General features: G+C 40.1%; 1 protein-coding gene across 1 annotated transcript; it reads left to right on the forward strand.

Annotated features, from left to right (window-relative positions):
• Window positions 1-710: 710 nt before the first annotated feature.
• On the forward strand, window positions 711-14,781 carry RHAG (Rh-associated glycoprotein). The gene is made up of 10 exons (XM_010161016.1): window positions 711-899; window positions 5,615-5,798; window positions 7,679-7,829; window positions 8,026-8,173; window positions 8,914-9,080; window positions 10,004-10,141; window positions 10,952-11,073; window positions 12,162-12,247; window positions 12,901-12,974; window positions 14,704-14,781. The coding sequence occupies exons 1-10, from the start codon at window positions 764-766 to the stop codon at window positions 14,779-14,781; spliced, it is 1,284 nt and encodes a 427-aa protein (XP_010159318.1). The 5' UTR covers window positions 711-763.
• The last annotated feature ends 4,729 nt before the right edge of the window (window positions 14,782-19,510 follow it).

Consider the following 19,510-nt stretch of genomic DNA (forward strand, 5'->3'; position numbering starts at 1 on the left):
TATTCATGAGAAAGTTCACAAATTAATTTTTTCAAAACCATTTAAGAGATTTGGTCTCTAACCTATTTTCATTGTCTGAGCTAAGGGGAATGCAAAAAGCAATAATTAATTTTTTTTTTTTAAATGAGCTGGGTTTTTCAAATTCTTCTTTTTAATAGTCTACATCTTTATTTTTTTTAACAACTAGGAATATCCTTTTTTTCTTATGAAGAAGTGTAATTATTTTCCTTTTATATAAGATTTTACAATGAGAACTTGTGCTCTGAGTATTTCATTCACTGGAAAATAAGAAGTTCAGCTTGCTGAAAGAGAATCTCTTTGCTTATCATATCCTATATGAAGATAGAGGAGATTATCCATGTTTCATATAAGTTGAAAAATTATTTACCTTCTAAAACAGAAGCTAAAACTTGAAGAAATTATTGACTACAGGAAATGCAATTGGCTGTTGAGGTTCAGCTCTGCAAGATTTTCTTTTAGGCTATTTCCTTTTTAAAATACGTATAAGACAGTGAGAAGCACATCTGTGGCTAAATGAAATGGTTTGCATTACAAGTAAAAAAAAATGTGTAAGCCAGCATTTCATGCATAGAAATAGCCTGGGAAATAGAAATCGCTATACTGACCCATAACGTTTCCCTCCCATAGTGGGTGTGACACTGAATTTGCCTGTCTCTGTTGGGGTTTTTTTTGCTATATCACCCAGATCCGCTGAAGGCAAGCGTCCTTTTATCAGGGTCCCACAGCCGCCTGCTCTCCTGCAATGCCTTCAGCCCTTGACACCAACATGAGGTTCAAGTTCTCGATCACGGCTCTTTTTCTGGAAGCGATCATCATTGTTTTATTTGGGATATTTGTGGAATATGACGACAGTGGTACCTTTCGAGATTTATACGCATGTAAGTGTTGCTGTCTAAGATATATAGAAGTTCTAATTTCTTTAAATTAATCCTAAGCAAGATTCCTGAATAACTTAGGAGACTTACTGATATAGCTAGAAAAGAAAGGCATGCTTTGGGGCAAACAAACTTTTTCTGAGGTTTCAGAAGGTTGTCTTATGAGAACATGGAAATTGGGTAGCATATTTATCATCATTACAAAATGCGTTTGCACAAACTGGACTCTATGAAGGGCAGTGGTTTTTGTCACAAAGTGGATAACCTATTCCTATTTCAAAGCAGCGGCTCACTCGTAAGTAGTAATGGTGCAGCCTGCAAATGTTTCTGTTGATTTGTTGTTCTGCAAATGCTTGACAAAGTTCAAGGAGAAAACTTTTGGCCTGAAAAGTAGTTGCTGACTTCTCCCACTCTCTTCCTCCTCATGTGAAATATAGACTGTTGTAAATAAATAGAAAAACAAGCCTGCAGAGGAGCAGCCTGTGTTGTGCTGGCGCTGTTGAAGGTTTGATGTTTGTTTTCTTGGATCTAATGTCTTAATGATTTCTAGCCCTGATTACAATCCTCTTAATGATGATCATAAAGGTACAGAATACTTTGCCTGTATGCAGTACCCATGTAATTTTGAATGTATGTTACTTTTTGTTTCGTTCCAACTGGCCTTTCTGTGACTGTTACAGGGGAATGTGTTCTCAGGGTCACTTTACTCCCTAGTAGTCTTGTGTTGTATATTCTCACACTGACCATTGTCCAGTTGAGAGAACAGTGAGTGCATGGCATTAATCAGCTCCAGATTCAAGTTAGCTGATAAACATCAATTACTCACATTTGGGTTAACTCCACTGAGATGCAGCAGCATCCTGGAGATACAGCCATTTAGGATTTGCCAGAGCCTATTCTCTTCCTGAGACATGTCCATGATATTGAATGATCCCAGTTTCTAATTTAGGTAGCCTTATCTAGATGGTATGTTGATAATAACTCCTGGTCCATGGTCACTCAGGAGGTGATAATTGGCCTAGGCAAAAACTGTGCTAGAGACCACACTAATAATTTGACAGCACAGATAATTCTGTTATTTTATTAACATAGCTATTACCTAAAACACCTGTTTACTTACCTCTTTTTCTGACTCTACTCAAAAAAAACATGACAACCACAAATACAGCCACAGAATGATAGTGTTTCCGGCATCTTCATATAATTTGGTAAGATAGGAGGATCCTTTCTAGGTCATGGGTCCTTCAGACTAATATTAAGTCCTGTTTGCCCCACGAGAATAGAGAATATTACCTTCTCCAGTCTGAATATCACACCTGCTGTCTCTGGTACTAAATTGACCTGCATTTTCTTGGAGTGCCCCTTACCAAAGAAAATGAGGAAAGGTGCATGGGATCTTTGTGTTCATGGCAGTAATTTAATAGTCTTCAGTGGACCCTTACAGAACTGTAAACCTTGAGCTTTCTTGATAGACATTGCCTGTGCCACATGCATCACCATGGGTACTGTGTTTGCTGAGGAGCTCCTGCAGTTGGCTGTTTTTTCACTCAGAAAAACACTCTCCCAGCCTTTGTGTGGAGCCCTGTTGTTTTAATTTAATAGCTCCATTTTAAAAATGAATCAGTGAGAGGGCAGGAGCCTCACCAACTTCACAGAGAAAATGATTCTTCAATTCTTCAATTCTTCTCAACAGGTGCTAACACTACAATATAGGCCTTTAAATGTAATCTTTCCAAATAGGGATCACTTGTAGTTATTTCTTCCCCAATTCCAGTGTCTAAAATCTGTGGGAGAAATGGCAATTCTTTCTGCAAAGGCAGTGTGTGAATACATTCCACTTGCACACTGTCCCCCAGCCGTCCACACTATTGAATTGCTAGCAAGCTTCTGGAATGGTTTTGGCTCAGGCATCCAGAACCTTGACCTCCTCCTAGGAATGACTTTAGGCATAGCATAGATGAGGGACTCCTCTCAGTAAGTAGTAGAGGTAGGAACAGTGTTTTGGGAGGGATGAGCACATAGCCGTACAGATGTGAGTCATGCTATGCCATTTACCCTTCGGCCAGGCCGTTCAGTTTACCAGGAGAGACGTAAACTGAGCAAATACCACAGATGCAGTGCTGGACTTTTAGATGCTGACCCAGGAGTACACAAATCTCATTCACAATAAACAACTGGAATAAACCCAGGATTTCCTAATACCTGTGGTTTCACTTTCCAGCCCTCTTCCTCTCAAACTTCTCTGTATACAAAGTGCACACGAGCGGAGTTTGCCTGAGGACCCAGCAGAAAGTAAATACTATGGATGAATAGACACATCCTGAGCCAGGAATTCTGAGTTCACAAAATGATAGTTTCAAACTGTTTCCCATGTTATCCCCAGGAGCCATGGGATGTTAACTTCATCGATACCCCTTAGATTTAGTTGTTTCAACCATCTTCTCCAGGTTGAACACCCCCAAATCTCTCAGCCTGTCCCCATAGCAAAACTGCTCCAGCCCTCTAGGATCCCCATGGCCTCCCCTGGACTCGCTCCAACAAGTCTGTGTCCTTCTTATATTGGGAGTCCCAGAACTGGACACAGTACTTCAGGTGGGGTCTCACCAGAGAGGCGTAGAGCGGGATGATCCATTAATTAACCCAGTTTTAACCAAGACTTTTAATCTATTGAGTAAATAAATCCAGACAGCTTTAAAACATTTATATGGATCCTGGCTAGTCCTCAGGAGGACCCAAGAATACATGTCAACCAGCTGCTTGTTTCAGAAGGAATCCCTTCCAATGTCCAGGGCTGGTCTAAGATTTCTAAAAGCTCCTTTCAAAAGAGACCTGAGCATGCAGAACCCCTAAAGATGGGCACTGAGAATTCAAGCCCTCAGTCATCAAGATGCTTTTGGAACCTATTCTGTTGCCCATGCGTAGAGCCAGGTTACTTAAGCTGTAAAACAACTTTTACTAAACTAAACATGATTTGCTGATATGCTGTATATATGAATTAGATTGTTTTGATGAGAACAATTTACTTGCTTTGTTGGCAATGATTTGACCTGGAGGGCCCTCAAGAATCCCATCACTGGATATTATTGATATCAGGAAACAAATGTGGAAAATGTCCAATCTAAAGAGGAAAAAAAAAGGGTTAGAGATGTCTGCCAACCACCTGCCTTTCTACACTGTTTCTTAGATGCATGTTGCCCAGTGTAAAGGATGTCAGTGCATGCATGCATGCATTTCAGTGCTCTTCATGACTGGAATATGACAGTGTAAATATAACCGTTTATTAGGAATCTCCAGTAACTTATTATACATTTGGGCCCTCTTTTGGCTAAACGTGGTAATGCATACATCAAAACTATAGGAATGCTGAAAGTACGTAACTGGAAAATGTAAATTCAAGCCAAATATTATCCTAACCAATGTCTCAAGATTTTCCTGCATATTTGGATGTAAGAGACAATGAAATAGAACTCAAAAGAGACAGTTTCTTTATTCTGAGGTACTTACTAACAATAAAATCAGAGAAAAAGCCTTAATTATGGCACTCAAGCCTGTTCATTGTAGAGTCCATTAAATCACATAAAACGTTATGGAGTAACAAAATATTTAAAAATATAAAATATCTATGTTGTGGTGATAAACTCAGCTTGTACTAAAATGCATAAAAAAAGCAAAAAACCCTTTTTTTAAAAAAGTAGAAAAAGAACTAGTCATATTTTAACAAAATTCATATCTTCAAAAAAAAATATTTGAAGGAGGCTAAGTGATTAGCAGTATTAATTTGCCAGTTTAGATGATAACTTAGATGCCTTTTTCTTTTACCCAGGTAAAGAAATCAATCTCTTGTACAGTAATTTTTAGGGATCACAAGCATACTTTTGCACTGGGCCAACTAGCACTGCCCCAAACAAATCTCCTGTACAATTTTGGGGTTAGCTAGAGCACACCAGGTGTAGGAACTTCTATTTGATGACAATAATTTCTAAAAGGAATATACAACAAGTGGTGCACAGTGCAATTCCTTCCCACCTGGCAACTGATGCCCAGCCAGTGCCTGGGCATCTCCCCCACCCCCCCCCCCCCCCCCCCCCCCACTCCCCCAGATCCCCCCAAGCCAACTTTCCCCTGGTAGTGATCATGATGTCATATGGTATGGAATATCTCTTTGGCCAGTTTGCGTCAGCTGTCTTGGCTGTGTTCCCTCCCAGCTTCTTGTGCAACTCTAGCCTTCTCAGTCAGTAGAACATGAGAAGCTAAAAAGACCTTGACTTAGTGTGAGCACTCCTTAGCAACAGCTCAAAGATCATGTGTTATCAACATTATTCTCATACTAACTCCAAACCACTGCATTATACCTGCTACTAGGGAAAAAAAAATAACTCTATCCTAGCCTAAACCACAACAAGAGGGAAGAGAACTTTTCTGTAAGGACATGAAGCTGTGATGTTCCAGGTAGCCTCATACACAGAGAACAGTTTGAGGCACATTACATTTGCTGGTGTAGCGATCTCGTATTCTTTCCATAATGATACAGCAAGGAATAAAATCAATAATTGGGTCTTGGATTTTCCAGACACTCAATCTTCATGTGTAGACTGGTAATGAAGTGGGGAAGGATGGATCACATTAATGACATGAGCTTGGAACTCTTCTATTAAATCCTCATTTGTCCCTAGCTTTCCTCCCTTCATAGTCACTACATAGACATGTTTTCCCTTCAGTCTTTCAGGATGTCCACGTGATGATATTTGTTGGATTTGGTTTCCTGATGACCTTTCTGAAGAAATATGGATTCAGCAGTGTTGGTATCAACATGCTGATTGCTGCCTTCGGTCTCCAGTGGGGAACCCTGATGCAAGGATTCTGGCACATGAAAAGAGGGAAAATTCATGTTGACATGAAAAGGTATACGTGAATTTACCACGACTGATATTTCTATCCCTTAAGATATCAGGAGAATCCATAAACTATATCATGTGTGGGATCAGACTTCTAAACCCACTGAAATGTGCTTCAGCCTTACTGTCCACCTCTCAACTTTCATCTGCCCTTCACCTCTAAAGGGGCAATATGACTGAAAGCCCATCATATCCTGGGCTGTATCAGGAGAAGTGTGGCCAGCAGGTTGAGGGAGGGGATTCCCCTGTTCTACTCTGCTCTTGTGAGACCCCACGTGGAGTGCTGCATCCAGCTGTGGAGCCCTCAACATCAGAAGGATATAGGCCGGTTGGAGTGAGTCCAGAGGAGGCCACGAAGATGCTCAGAGGGCTGGAGCCCCTCTGCTATGATGAAAGGCTGAGAGAGTTGGGCTTGTTCAGCCTGGAGAAGAGAAGGCTCCGGGGAGACCTCATTGTAGCCTTCCAGTACCTGAAGGGGCCTACAAGAAGGCTGGGGGGCCGGGACGGAATGGGGACACACACCATTTTTTACAAGGACCTGTAGTGACAGGACAAGGGGTAACAGGTTTAAATTGAAAGCAGGAAGATTTAGATTAGGTATCAGGAAGAAGTTCTCCATGAAGAGAGTGGTGAAGCACTGGAACAGGTTTCCAAGAGAAGCTGTAGAGGCCACATTCCTCAAAGTGTTCAAGGCCAGGCTGGATGAGGCTTGGAGCAACTTGGTCTAGTGGAAGGTGTCCCTGCCTATGGCAGGGGGGGTGGAACTAGATGATCTTTAAGGTCCCTTCCAACCCAAACCATTCCATGATTCTACGATTCTATGAACACCTGGTGCACTGGGCCAAAGGAACCAAAGGGTAGGACAAAATTGGAGGTGCTGTGTTACATGAGTGTCACAGGTCATGTATAGAGACTGCTTTGAGTCTCTGGAACTGTGGAAGCTGGAAGATTTCCAGCAGTAGCTCAGCACCTCGAGTCCAGCAAGCATGAAAGGATATGTCCTTCTATAACACATGGGGTGACAGAAGAAAGGTTGGAACAGTGTGTCTATCCAGTCATGAGGTTTTTTTTGTAATTTTCAAGGAATGATTTGTATGAACAACATTCTGCAGTAGGTTTTGATGCCAATCATAGAACAAGAGACCTCATGAGCAATGTCTCTAGATATTTCTAATCCCCCTCCCATTCAATTATTCTGCTTCTACCAAGGTCTCAGCATGTTTTCCACATGTGCAGGTCTGTTTTCTGAGACACCTTGTAGACAATTTTGAAAAGAACAGCATCCAAACATTACTGAGAAACAAGCAGAAATAATCTAAGTAGCTCCTTAATGCTTACAGTCAGGCATTTGTAGAGGGACCCTCTCTGTGCTGCAGGTGTTTGACCATTTTGTGGTTTTATTTATGTTTGCCATTCCACATAACCTTTTAACACTGGTCCTTCCTAACAGCTAGTGCAAACATGATGCATAGTGATAGAAAGCCATGCATGGCTTTTGAAATTAAATAAACCATCTGACTCAAGCTAAGAGCTCCCTGTCACCTTAAAGGTTCAAGTGATAGTTAAACCTGGAAATATCCCTGCATGTCTGCAATACACACCTGACTTTTCGCTATAATTTCAACCAACTAAGCACATATGTGGTATAAGCAGGAGGTAACCTCCCCACACTTTTTCCTCAGTAGCTGGTAAAATCCCTACAAAACCCACATGGAAAGGTTTGATTTAATTTTCATCCACAAAGATCATGTTGATAATTTTATATCTGAAAGGTCGTTCATTTTAATTACATGATAGGTTTGATATTACCTTATTTCAGGTATCTTTAAACTGACTTTCTTTTTTCCTGTGTTTTTGTTTTGCTTTTATTTGTTTTCTTAACTTCAGCTTGATAAATGCAGACTTCAGTACAGCAACTGCTTTGATTTCATTTGGAGCAGTCCTGGGGAAAACAAGTCCTCTTCAGATGCTGATCATGACAATTCTGGAGGTGACAATCTTTGCATGCAACGAACATCTAGTTACAGAAGTATTTCAGGTACAACTACTTAGCAATATTTTTTTTTTTCTGTTTATAACGAATGCTTTCACTTTGTAATATTTCCGGTTGACATAATCTAGGTTCTAGTTTCTACCCTAGAAAATAAACCTTTAAAGTCATCCACACTTCTTCAAGAAATCCTCATCTTTATGCTGTATAAAATCTCTGGCATTATTTTGGGTCCCTATTTCAGGCCACAGATGTCGGAGCCTCGATGACTATCCATGCTTTTGGAGCTTATTTTGGTTTGGCTGTAACTCTAATCTTGTTTCGTCCTGGACTGAAAAACAAACATGAAAATGAAGAATCTACTTATCATTCAGACTTATTTGCCATGATTGGTAAGTGAAGTAATAGTGAGTGCTGATCAGTTGTTCATCCCTCTTTCATCTCTGTGTTTTAATAATTGCCGATTATAACACTTCATCCGTTCCCTTAAGTACACATTTAGAGGCATATTCATTTTTTGTCAGATGCATGTACAATGTTTTCAGTGACACATATATTTTCACAGTTTTCCCTTAGTTAAAAACAGGGAAAGATCAAATTAAAGATTTTTTTTTATGTGCATTAGTGATGACTCCATTTTTGTTAAACCTTCTGTTATAAGCAGCATTTCCACAGAAATTGTTCATAAATAAAAGTATTGATCTATGTCTGTCCCACTAATGAATGTTAGAAACCATACATCTACCTGTCTGTGAGATCTATTCATAGATCAATTTACCAGCTAAAACGATCCATTATATTGATAGATTATAAAGGATTTGCATGTGAGCTGTCTTGCTAATGCATCCTATTCTGGTATGGTTTTCACAGTGTTGGTGAGCTCTGGCAGTGAGTGGGGCATGAGAAGGGGTCACAATGTGTTAAAGTCTTCAAGTAAGATTTGTAAGAGAACATGTCAAAATCACAGCTGATAGTGTCAAAAGCTTCTGCATAAGCTATTATTTCTTTTAGAATTTTGGCTATTCCATTTTTTCTATGATCATCATCTTCATTTCTTGTAGCTAGTCCTGTTGTATTGAATCTTTCACCCCTTGTGACTGAATAGTCTTTGTTTTGTCTTATATTCATACAGGTACCCTCTTCCTTTGGCTTTTTTGGCCCAGTTTTAACTCTGCAATTGCACATGAAAGTAGTCACCAGTTTAAAGCAATTGTCAACACTTACTACTCCTTGGCTGCATGTGCTGCCGTAACATTTGCCCTCTCCAGCTTGGTGGATCAGAGAGGCAAATTCAGTATGGTAAGAATCGCGTCGCAAACTCCGTTAATTACATTGAGTCACCCCTCTATAATAAGGATGATTAGGCAGATTCCCAATGTCCGTGAGCTATCTGGAGGTTTTGCTCACAGTGTGAGGGAAATTAGAGCTATTATATTACTAAGAGCTATAATGTAAGATTGGGTCCTGAGGCAACCCACCCTGCTTTAGGTATGTGATGTTGTTCCTCAATGGAACCACTGTATCTGGAGAGTAAAAACTCTCAGACACTATAACGGTGGTCCTGCTCCTTTGTTCTCTCTTGTCCACAGCGCCTGCTGGACCACAGAGACATTAGTCCAATGTCCAGGTGGACTTTTGGCTCTTATTCCCAAGGAGATCCTGTGTGAGTTGCCATATTGCAATAGCCAAATTATGTCCTTCAAGGCAATGACCTGTTCCCTGGCAATCTCATGGTGCAGCTGCACAACAGGCAAAACCAAACTAGGTTGACACTCCTAGGCTGTCAACTTTCCATCTCCCTGCCCTAAATCCAGCCCTACGTTTCGGCTCACTTCTTTCCAGCAGTTGCAGTGTTTATCTAAGCCCAGTGTGGGCAGGCACAGTTCCATGAGCTTGCAGAATTTGCTGCTATTGTAGGAGGCACTTCTGGACAGCTCATACAGCTTCTCGAGAGGTCAGATGAGTTTTAGTGACTTTGCAAAAGTCAGACTTCATTAAACTGGCCCCAGTTTAACTGGCTTAGAGCAGCTTTGAACCAACACCCTGAACATATAACAGGGAACCTTGTTTTAAATTCCTGTTCATTCTTCATTGGAAAAAATCTCACCTGAAGAAAGGGAAAAATTCTATATGCAAAAAAAAGAAGGTCTTCAAAGTCATTCAGCCCTAAAATAAGCCTCTGTTCCACATAGATCATCTCCACCTCTGTATGCTCTTTGCAGGTTCTCATTCAAAATGCCACCTTGGCAGGCGGGGTAGCAGTGGGTACCTGTGCTGACCTGCCAATCCACCCTTCTGTTGCCATGTTCATTGGGAGCCTTGCTGGAGTCATCTCTGTCCTTGGCTTCCACTTCCTGTCTGTAAGTATTGAGGACCCACCTCTGGAACCATTTGCTTATTGTTTCTTTGGCTTTACTGAAGCTCCTTTGCTTTGCTAGAAAGGGAGTTAAGAAACTGGATGATACTTCATAAAGAGTAGGTTATAGATAGTTGTTATTCTGAAATCAGTGTTACTTAAATACTTGTGTATGAGCTAACTCCAGTCCATCACCTTGCTAATAAGACAGAAGTATCACAAAGATATTAGAGTTCATTTATGTTGGGATTTCTGTACAAAAAGCAGCTCCAAGTCCATGTTTCTGTGGAATAAGACTAATTACGTTTCCATCTTTTAGATTTCTAAATAGATCTGTAATTGAAAATACCTTTGAAGTATAAAAAAAAAGTGTTCCATGTGCAAAATGTAGAAACAAAATATTGTGACTAAAACTGTTTAAGCTGGAATTTCCTGATGGAGAAATATTCTGGAAGAAAATATCTGACCAGTAGACTTGGAACAGGTGTGTATGTGTTACTGAGCCACCTCCGCAACGGCTGAAGAGATTAGAAACATCGGTGGACTGTCATGTGTTTTATAGCACGATATTTATGATGGTAGCTTGGACATTTGTACCATTATATGTACACACTTTATTTTCCCTGCATATAAATAAATTCATGGTGAAGGGAAAGACAGCACATTTTATAGCTAAACTTTGCTATAAGGTTAGCTAACTTTTAATAAGTTAAATAATTTCTTGTACTTCTGCACTGTTTTCTTTTGCATATCATCCCAGAGATACTGGAAGACTATGAATTCACTATAAACTTCATATTTCCCCTCATTTCAGCCTTTGTTGGCATCTAAGCTGAACATTCAAGACACTTGTGGAGTTCATAATTTACATGGTTTACCTGGGATACTGGGAGGTATCGCTGGCATCATAGCAGCTGCAGTAATAAAGGAAGACAGGTGAGTTCTGGAGAGAAGAAAGGACTTTATTGATTTGGTCATTTTTCTTTTGATTCAATTATGATATTTTTCAGAAAATGCATCTTTGATTTGATGCCAGATGTCATGTAAATTAGACTCTTCTAGATATCTTGCCTTTAGCATACTGTTTACATGCCTAGCTTCTTCCAAATTAAAAGCTCAAGTAAAACTAAAGAAAAATATCATAAAAAACAGCCTCCAGAACCATTCAGATGTTGAAGAACTTTTATTATGATTATTATGATTATGTTGGAGTGAGTCCAGAGGAGGCCACGAAGATGCTCAGAGGGCTGGAGTCCCTCTGCTATGGGGACAGACTGAGAGAGTTGGGCTTGTTCAGCCTGGAGAAGAGAAGGCTCCGGGGAGACCTTATTGCACCTTCCAGTACCTGAAGGGGCTACAAGGAAGCTGGCGGGGACTTTTTACAAGAGCCTGTAGTGACAGGACAAGGGGTAACGGGTACAAATTGCAAGTGGGGAGGGTTAGATTAGATATCAGGAAGAAATTCTTACCAGAGAGGGTGGTGAGGCACTGGAACAGGTTGCCCAGAGAAGCTGTGGATGCCCCATCCCGGGAAGTGTCCAAGGTCAGGCTGGATGAGGCTTGGAGCAACCTGGTCTAGTGGAAGGTGTCCCTGCCCATGGCAGGGGGGTTGGAACTAGATGATCTTTACGGTCCCTTCCAATCCAAACCATTCTATGATTCTATGATTCTACAATTACACTGCAGGGAACTGCAAGATTTCCAAGAAAATTGGCAAAATGGGCTAATTCCACTACCTTAAAAGACTCCAAGAAGATGAAACGTTGGTCTTTTTGACAAAGGGCAGCATTCTCTAAAGGTTTACAGGATAGTAACAGCCTTTAAAAATAACTTGTTTTCATCTGTCCTCTAAGACAAAACAAAAATAAAATCATGCTTCTGTCTTGAACACGTCAATGTCAGGATATTTTCCTGCGAGACACCTTCCCCAGCAGACAACAAGTACAGTGTTATAAAATCAATTATCAGTCTCAGAGTGTAACATTTTTCTGATTGTCAAAGTTTTGTTTATCTGCCCTTTCCAGGCACAGTGTCCCCATTACTCCTGGCATGCAGGCTGCTGCCCTGGGCAGTACAATTGGGATTGCACTGGCAGGCGGAGCGTTGACAGGTCAGTATGATGTAGATAGCAACAGAAATATAAGTAATGTTAAGTGTTTGCTCATGGAGAACTTCAGTGTATCAGCAATTTCATGCAAACTGTTCAAAATAGAAAAACAGAAATAATGCATGATGGCACGCACCCTTCAGAATCTTAAATACAAAAAAGCAGTTTTCCAATAATTTTGTCTTAAAATTAAGCTTAGATATCTTACTGAGTATATGTTTCAATGATACTGGGTTGTATTTATAGGAATAGTAAGGTTTCTGGGTGGGATTCTCTAGATTCAGATACCTGAAATTCTGAAGAGAAACTAGTTTGAGATTAAGACATATTAATTTAGTTGTCACAGGTTTCCATGTGATTGTGGATACTTTCCAAACAAAATTTCAGATGAAATAGAAAATTCCAGTCTGAAATCTGGGAAAGGTTTGAGGAATTAAAAACAAGCTGTTATTCATGATGACATGAAGGAAACTGCATCCCCTTTTATAGCACCTCAAGATTGGGATGCTAATCACCTAATGTCCCGAGATTGTTGGGCATTTCTGTAGACTATGAAATGAGTCAGAAAACTTAGATGACTCCCCAGGAAACATCTGAGGAACATTTATTTGGGCATTTTGTCCATTTTTTAACCTCTGATGCTTTTTTTCCTGCAGGTGGTATTCTAAAACTCCCCTTCTTGGGACAAGCATCTGACCAGAACTGCTTTGATGACTCTGTTTATTGGGAGGTAAGATACAACCTCCTTTTATTTTCAATATGTTGGAAGATGTACAGCACACTGTAGTCCTGCTTTCCTGGAGTTTGTGGTTTGCTCATGAGTCAGCTTTCCAAAATGTTGCTGTGCTTCAGGCTGTGAATTTATCAAGACCACCTTCAGGGTGTTTTTGGACTTGCTAGCTAGTCATGCCATTTACATTGAACTAACCTTAAAAAAAAAAAAGGTAGAAACAGTGCCAACAAATTGAGACACCAGTGGAGCCCTTTATCTCTCTTTTAAGTGTTCCCTGTGTCAGGTATCCTCTTTTTTCTTGGAGTTTAGACATGACATTCACATTTTTGGCTAAATGGTGCTGTTTTTCTGGTGTTGTCTAGAATTTCATACTGAAGGAAATTTAGAGCACACTTCAGTATTTATGGGGTGAGTCACCTTTAGGCTGAGTAGAAGCTCTTCTGTTTCCTAGTTGAATTACCTGACCACTGAAGTTGTCAGAAGATGACAGGTCTTCTGGTACTGTTGTTTTATGCCTGAAGGCTTAAAAAATGTGTCTGAAAAAAACAAGTTCATCTGAATTAGCCCTGCTAGGCTCCCTTTATGCTCCATGAAGATATGTCTCCAGATTGCAGTTCAACAGAATCCTTCCAGATCTATGTTAGATTACATGAATTAAAACCTTGAAAGTCTCCAGATTCCCCAGCGATAATGAAAGACCTTGCATTGCTTACGTCAAATGTAGAGCTGTGTACCATAAAGACCTGGGTTTGATCTGCTGAGTCTCACATACATCTCTGAGTTGGATGCTTACAATCAAGTGCAAAGCAGAAACTCAGACATGCCTTTCCTCTTGGCTAACCTAAGAAGCTTCCTGTACTGTTTGTAGGCTTTCTTCATCCCTCTTCATCAGACACTGGCAACAGGTTCTTAATTAAAGCAACCTGAATTTTATCCTTTATGCCAGGGCAAACTCAAAAAGACAAGACCAGAAGAAATACATTATATTAATTCCTTGTAAATACAGTGTTTTTAACCTAAAATAAGATTTATTATTTTTTTAATGAACCACACAACTTGGCATTTGGTGAAAGTTTGTAGTCTAAGGGTAAGTTTTGAGTCAAAAATCAGCTGTAGAAATGACAAAGAGAAAAAAAAAAAAACACTTTTAATGATAGCTCTGCAAGTCATTCACTGTTTGACCTAGGGAAAGTCAAAGCACTGTTTTTTGGCAAGACCTGAAACAGGCTGTCATATGTAAATGAGAAAAGATGTCAGGAAAAGTTTTAGTGTGGCTGAAGAATTCACAGCCTTTGTTCACCAGTAATAATAATACAACCCTGCTCAATTGAAGGTCCTGCACTATCAGTAGAACTTCTCAGAAGTATTGTATTCTGAGTGAAATTTATCAGGTAATGCAAAGGGACATGGCTATTTGGCTTAAAAGATCATTTACTTTTCATTAGAGATGGTCACCTCATTTCTTTAGCACTCTTTGGAAATCCCAGATGTTAAGTTTACACTCTCACAGCTAGCACCACTGTTAAGGAATTCTTCTGTTTAGAAAACCCTGAATTTATCCCTCAGAAATCAGAACTGGTGGTTCATGTCAGGCTGGGTCACTGTTAATAAATGGATGCATCATATATACAACGAGAATGGCATTCTCAGTGCACTTCAGTGTCTTTCTATGGCAAAAGGAAGTATTTGTCTCATCAACTGAACCCTTCTCTGATCTTCATGGCAGGTTCCGGAAGAGGAGAAACCACATGAACGTCACTCCAATAACCACGATGAGCACAGCAGATTTGAAGCCACCATGTAGAGAAATAATTCATCTGTAATATTTGCCCTAATTATGTTCTTTTCAGTTTCTAATGCTAAAACACAACATGCAAGTATTGTCCTAACCACACCAGGTTTTCAAGAAGGGGCTGTAAGTAGCTATGGTTTTGTAATGTAAACGAAGTTTGATTTTAGAAAACATACTCATTATGCCAAGCTCAGCTGAATTAATTAAATCCTTCCAATATATTTTTTCATTAGAAAAACCCACCACAAACTGCTCTACAAAATTATCTGTAAATACGTTTTACCTTTTTTCTCGTTACTGAGTCAATGTGGCCATTGAAACAACTTTTGTGTTTCAAGCCCATTACAGGATACCATGCTTAACTGCAAGATTTCTGAGTCACGGTCACATTGTTCAAATGCGTAGGGGTAATCAGGAAGAAATGGATTGATATTGTTTATTTGGATTCTAACAAGTTTTTCATCAGAACATCCCAGATTAACTTTTTAAGGAAGTGTGTTGTCCTACTTTTGGATGGGGGGAGAAAATGTGCTGTATTTTGAAGCTTGGTTATGACAGGCAACAAAATGTTGAAACCATTTTCATAGCAAAGCATGTAACGTAGTGATTGATGAGGTACACTAAGTGGCAATATGGGTCTCAAGATTCTTTGTTAATATATTTATTGAAAGGGAGAAGAAAGTGAAATGGTGAAAAATTTAATTATTGGCAAAGGTTTATTTAAACTGTTTCAAGGACACAATAAAGGAATTGAGTAGGAGCTATGAAAAACAGGTAATTATATAATAGGTGTTATTATGTCCAACAGTAATAAGTGGATAGTAGTACTGTTAATGTAATAGATAAAAGCTGAACTAAATGTTAGCTCTAAGAAAAAGCATAAATTCTTAACAATTGATCAGAAAGCAGCTATGTTCAACCTACAGAATACAGAATATTCAGTGGAGAACTGGGTCGTGAACCACTACATTTGCAGTCACTGCCTCCTAAAACAAGAGAAAGCAGAAAGAAAACTGAAGCTAAATTAAGGTGAATTAACTCGACTCAAGAAGTTATGATAATAGCTTCTCAATTTAGAGAGACAAAAATTGAGGTATCTGAAGGTACTCTATGAGATGAAAACAGTTGGGACCAGTCGAATATTTGTGCATAGCTACATGGGGTAATCCATTGAGAAGCAATGGATAGGAGATGAAAATCTAACAGAAGGATGAGGGGGCCTCTAGGCATTATTCAGACACAGAAAGCAACCACTGATGGCTACAGTGGATGAACTTGCAAGACTTTTTTATTAGCATCGTATTTCAAGCCTTTCTTATCAGATTTCAGGGGAAAACTCCTTTCATAGAATAGTACAGATCTTTTTGTTTCTGCTGATGTATTTTTCCTTGAAAAACTTTAGAAACATACCAGGCAGAGCTGTCCCATATGTTGTATCAGCTGTATACTGCTAAATATGTCAGATTTCTATCTATGAATGAAAATACATTTGTTGTAACACATTTCAGTTCAGATATGCTCTTTTTCGGCTGTGCAATGACTGACTTTTCTACCTTGTTGTCTAGAAGACATATTTAATCCTTTCAAAGCTTTCACACAATCATTTTTGTAAAAACTGAGAAGGCATTTAACAATGTAAATATTGCATATGTAAAGATTTCAGAAGTATGTTGAGCATACTCTACAAACACAAAGTATTGAAGTAAAAAGATTCCATGTGTAGACAGGCTGAAAAAATCTTATCCTCAATGGATGAAGCTCACCCTTCAATACCCCACTTGGGAATTCAGAGGGTCTTTCATTCACCTACAGCTGTGGGGTAATTCTACTGACTGGGAGTGTCAAAGGAACACCTGAGTGAGAAAGTACCACTCACCATGAGTAAATCTTTCAGAATGATGCACACAATAGTTATCTTCTCTTCTTTAAAACAAAAGGGGGAAAAATAAACTATGCAGTTTTGTTCTCCAGTTCTCCTTACAGTAATTACATAGTAACGCAGACCCTCATCCACTAAGTACTCATTACTATCCTCTGCCTTTTTTCAGAAGTTTACTGCCCTAGAGAAATCAGTCCTTCAGAAAAACAGAGTAGGGAGGTGGATACCTATATATGGAGATTTATTACACCTAGCCTAGCTATCATTTTCAGGAAATTCTTCATTTCCTTTTGACAAAGAAGGACCCTAGAGCTAGGGCCTGTAGTGATAGAACAAGAAATAATAGTTTTAAACTAAAAAAATATAGATTTAGACTAGATATAAGGAAGAAATTTTTTACAATTAGGGTGGTGAGGCACTGGCACAGGTTGCCCAGAGAAGCTGTGGATGCCCCATCCCTGGAAGTGTCCAAGGCCAGGCTGGATGAGGCTTGGAGCAACCTGGTCTAGTGGAAGGTGTCCCTGCCCATGGCAGGGGGGTTGGAACTAGATGGTCTTTAAGGTCCCTTCCAACCCAAATGATTCTATGATTCAGCTTGAAATTAATCTATTTCTGTTTCCATGCACCCTTCATCAATACCATCCTCCCTGTTGCAGTGGATACATTCACAGTTACAGAAATGCTGGTTGAAAGGGATCTCTCTGGATGTCCTCTTGGCCAGCTTCCCACCTGATGTTGGACCAACAGTAGAGCAGGTCAGCTATGGGTTTCTCTACCTAAGCCTTGATAGGTCAGCAGTGCCGCTGTAAGCATAGCTGAAATAGCAACCTCAGGTACAGATGTAGCAAATCTGAGGCCAAATAAAATTTAATTAGTAGTGGGCAAAGATGGGGAAGGGAAAGAAATAGGAAAAGGGACAAAGAGGCATACAAAAAAAACTGCAATGAGGGCTGTCTGGAGTATGTGTCAGGCATTAAAATAGATCACTGCATCCTGGAGCAAGACAATAAATCATATATCTTGTTTGGATCATCCATGTGTGTTTGATTTCCTCCTGTGGTCTCCACCCTGCTATGGGGGAGACCTGCTGATCATCCACAACCCAAAATTCATTCATTCCCTATGGTCAGGAGCCATAGACAGGTGCCTCAGCTCAAGACAGATGAAACCAGGCCTTATGGTTTGACCATCGTATATGAAAAGATTGGTCACGGAATTTTCCCAGCATGTTTCAGACTGCTGCTCAACCCAAATAAGCTTTCTATGCAACAGGCGGTGTACAAAGATGTCTGTGATGTTGTCAAAAGGAAATGAAATACAGAAGTTGTTTGCTTTCTAGATAACTTTTGTTTAATCAGACCTTTAAACATTATGTGCTTTTCGATGTGACTGTATCCTTGAAGTGTATGATTTGTTTCTCCTAGGGTTCTTTTCCCTAATTGCTCATCTCCATACTTCAGATGTCAGTGGAATATGGTTCTCTGTCTTAGGGTATTTTCTTTGGTTGCCTATTTTCAAATTTTCAAATCAAAGATTTGAATATCCTGAGCCAGGTGTACATAGTTTTGGGTACTTTTTTCTTGAGTTCAAATTATGTCAAGAAAATTGGGACAGCAAAAAGAATGACTCTTGCTCTACCAAGCCTTGCTCACTGATATGACTAAGCACCACAATAATTTTCTCCTGTTCCTCGAAGAACCTGGCCAAGGCTTCCTTGTGCATGATGTAAGACACTATAGAGCAGCGAAGAATTTGACTATCATAAATTTAACACACGCTTCAGAAACAACTCATGTGGTTCAAGACATGTCTAGAGACATTGCCTGTCAGACCTTGAAGGAGCCACAAATATTGGCCCAAAGCAGAATCTTGAATCTCCACCTCAAAAAAAGGCCAAGGGGAAATGTTTCCAAGCGGGGAAGAAACACCTGCAGCTTGTCACTCATGACTGTGACAATTTCACCCTGCTCAGTTCACTCACTACCTGCCAGCACTCCGGGAACTAGCGACCAGCTGGCAATCAGCAGGACTGAGCAAGCAAGGGCAGTGGGGTGAGAATGGTTGCTTTCTTCTCCCACTGCATTTCAAGAGACAACTCTCATTCTCACAGTGTCATTCCAATAGCCCAGAGAGTCTTGTACATGCAGGTCAGTGCTGTGCTTGTTCTGAAACTCTGCACGGACCAAACCCTGGGCCCATCTCTTGGGAAACAACTCAGAATTGTAGCTTCATTTCACTTCTCAAGAGTCAGCATCTGACTCATTCTTTGTTAATAGTTAAATGCCATATACAAGTGGAAATAATGATATTTCCCATGCCTTTTTACCTCCTTTGGGGGGTGGAGTAGAAACAGGCCAACAGGCACACAGTTGGACATATGCCCTGGACTTTTTCCCAACACCTTTCAAGTAGGTGAAATGTCCTGATCTTTCCCCCAGTGACCTGGGAATTGGTATGCAAAGTCCTGGGAGCAGCAGCAGAATCAAGACAAGCCAGTACAAGACCAGGCTTACTCTATGTCCTCTTCTGGACTCCGGGCCAATTGCCCACGATTTTTTCCTCTGGGTATCTGTATCCCCATCCCTGGGGGACTGACTTTTATGCCTTTGGTCACACCTCTGCAGGGATCCTCATGCTTTAAAGAGTCAAGGACAAGGGACTCAGCCTGGGCACATCACCTCAAACAGCCTTCATGTTCTTGCCACAAGGTCATGTACAATTTTGTTCTCTACACCTCTACTAGAAACTCTTCCAAACACTGTTCTGAAGGCTGTGGCTCATCTTCTCTGGCCAGTGTCAAAGCAAACCATGGGTAATTTCTGCTTTAGCAGATAGATTGAGATTAGATATCAGGAAGAAATT

This window comes from Eurypyga helias, unplaced genomic scaffold (assembly GCF_000690775.1).
Source record: "Eurypyga helias isolate BGI_N326 unplaced genomic scaffold, ASM69077v1 scaffold1191, whole genome shotgun sequence".
Taxonomy (NCBI): domain Eukaryota; kingdom Metazoa; phylum Chordata; class Aves; order Eurypygiformes; family Eurypygidae; genus Eurypyga; species Eurypyga helias.

Excerpts from the sequence above, each read along its gene's own strand:
- RHAG (XM_010161016.1), top strand. The coding sequence starts at position 764 with ATGCCTTCAGCCCTTGACACCAACATGAGGTTCAAGTTCTCGATCACG. Across the intron at positions 12,248-12,900 it reads GGCAGGCGGAGCGTTGACAG|GTGGTATTCTAAAACTCCCC; the intron begins GTCAGTATGATG and ends TTTTTCCTGCAG. Across the intron at positions 12,975-14,703 it reads ATGACTCTGTTTATTGGGAG|GTTCCGGAAGAGGAGAAACC; the intron begins GTAAGATACAAC and ends TCTTCATGGCAG.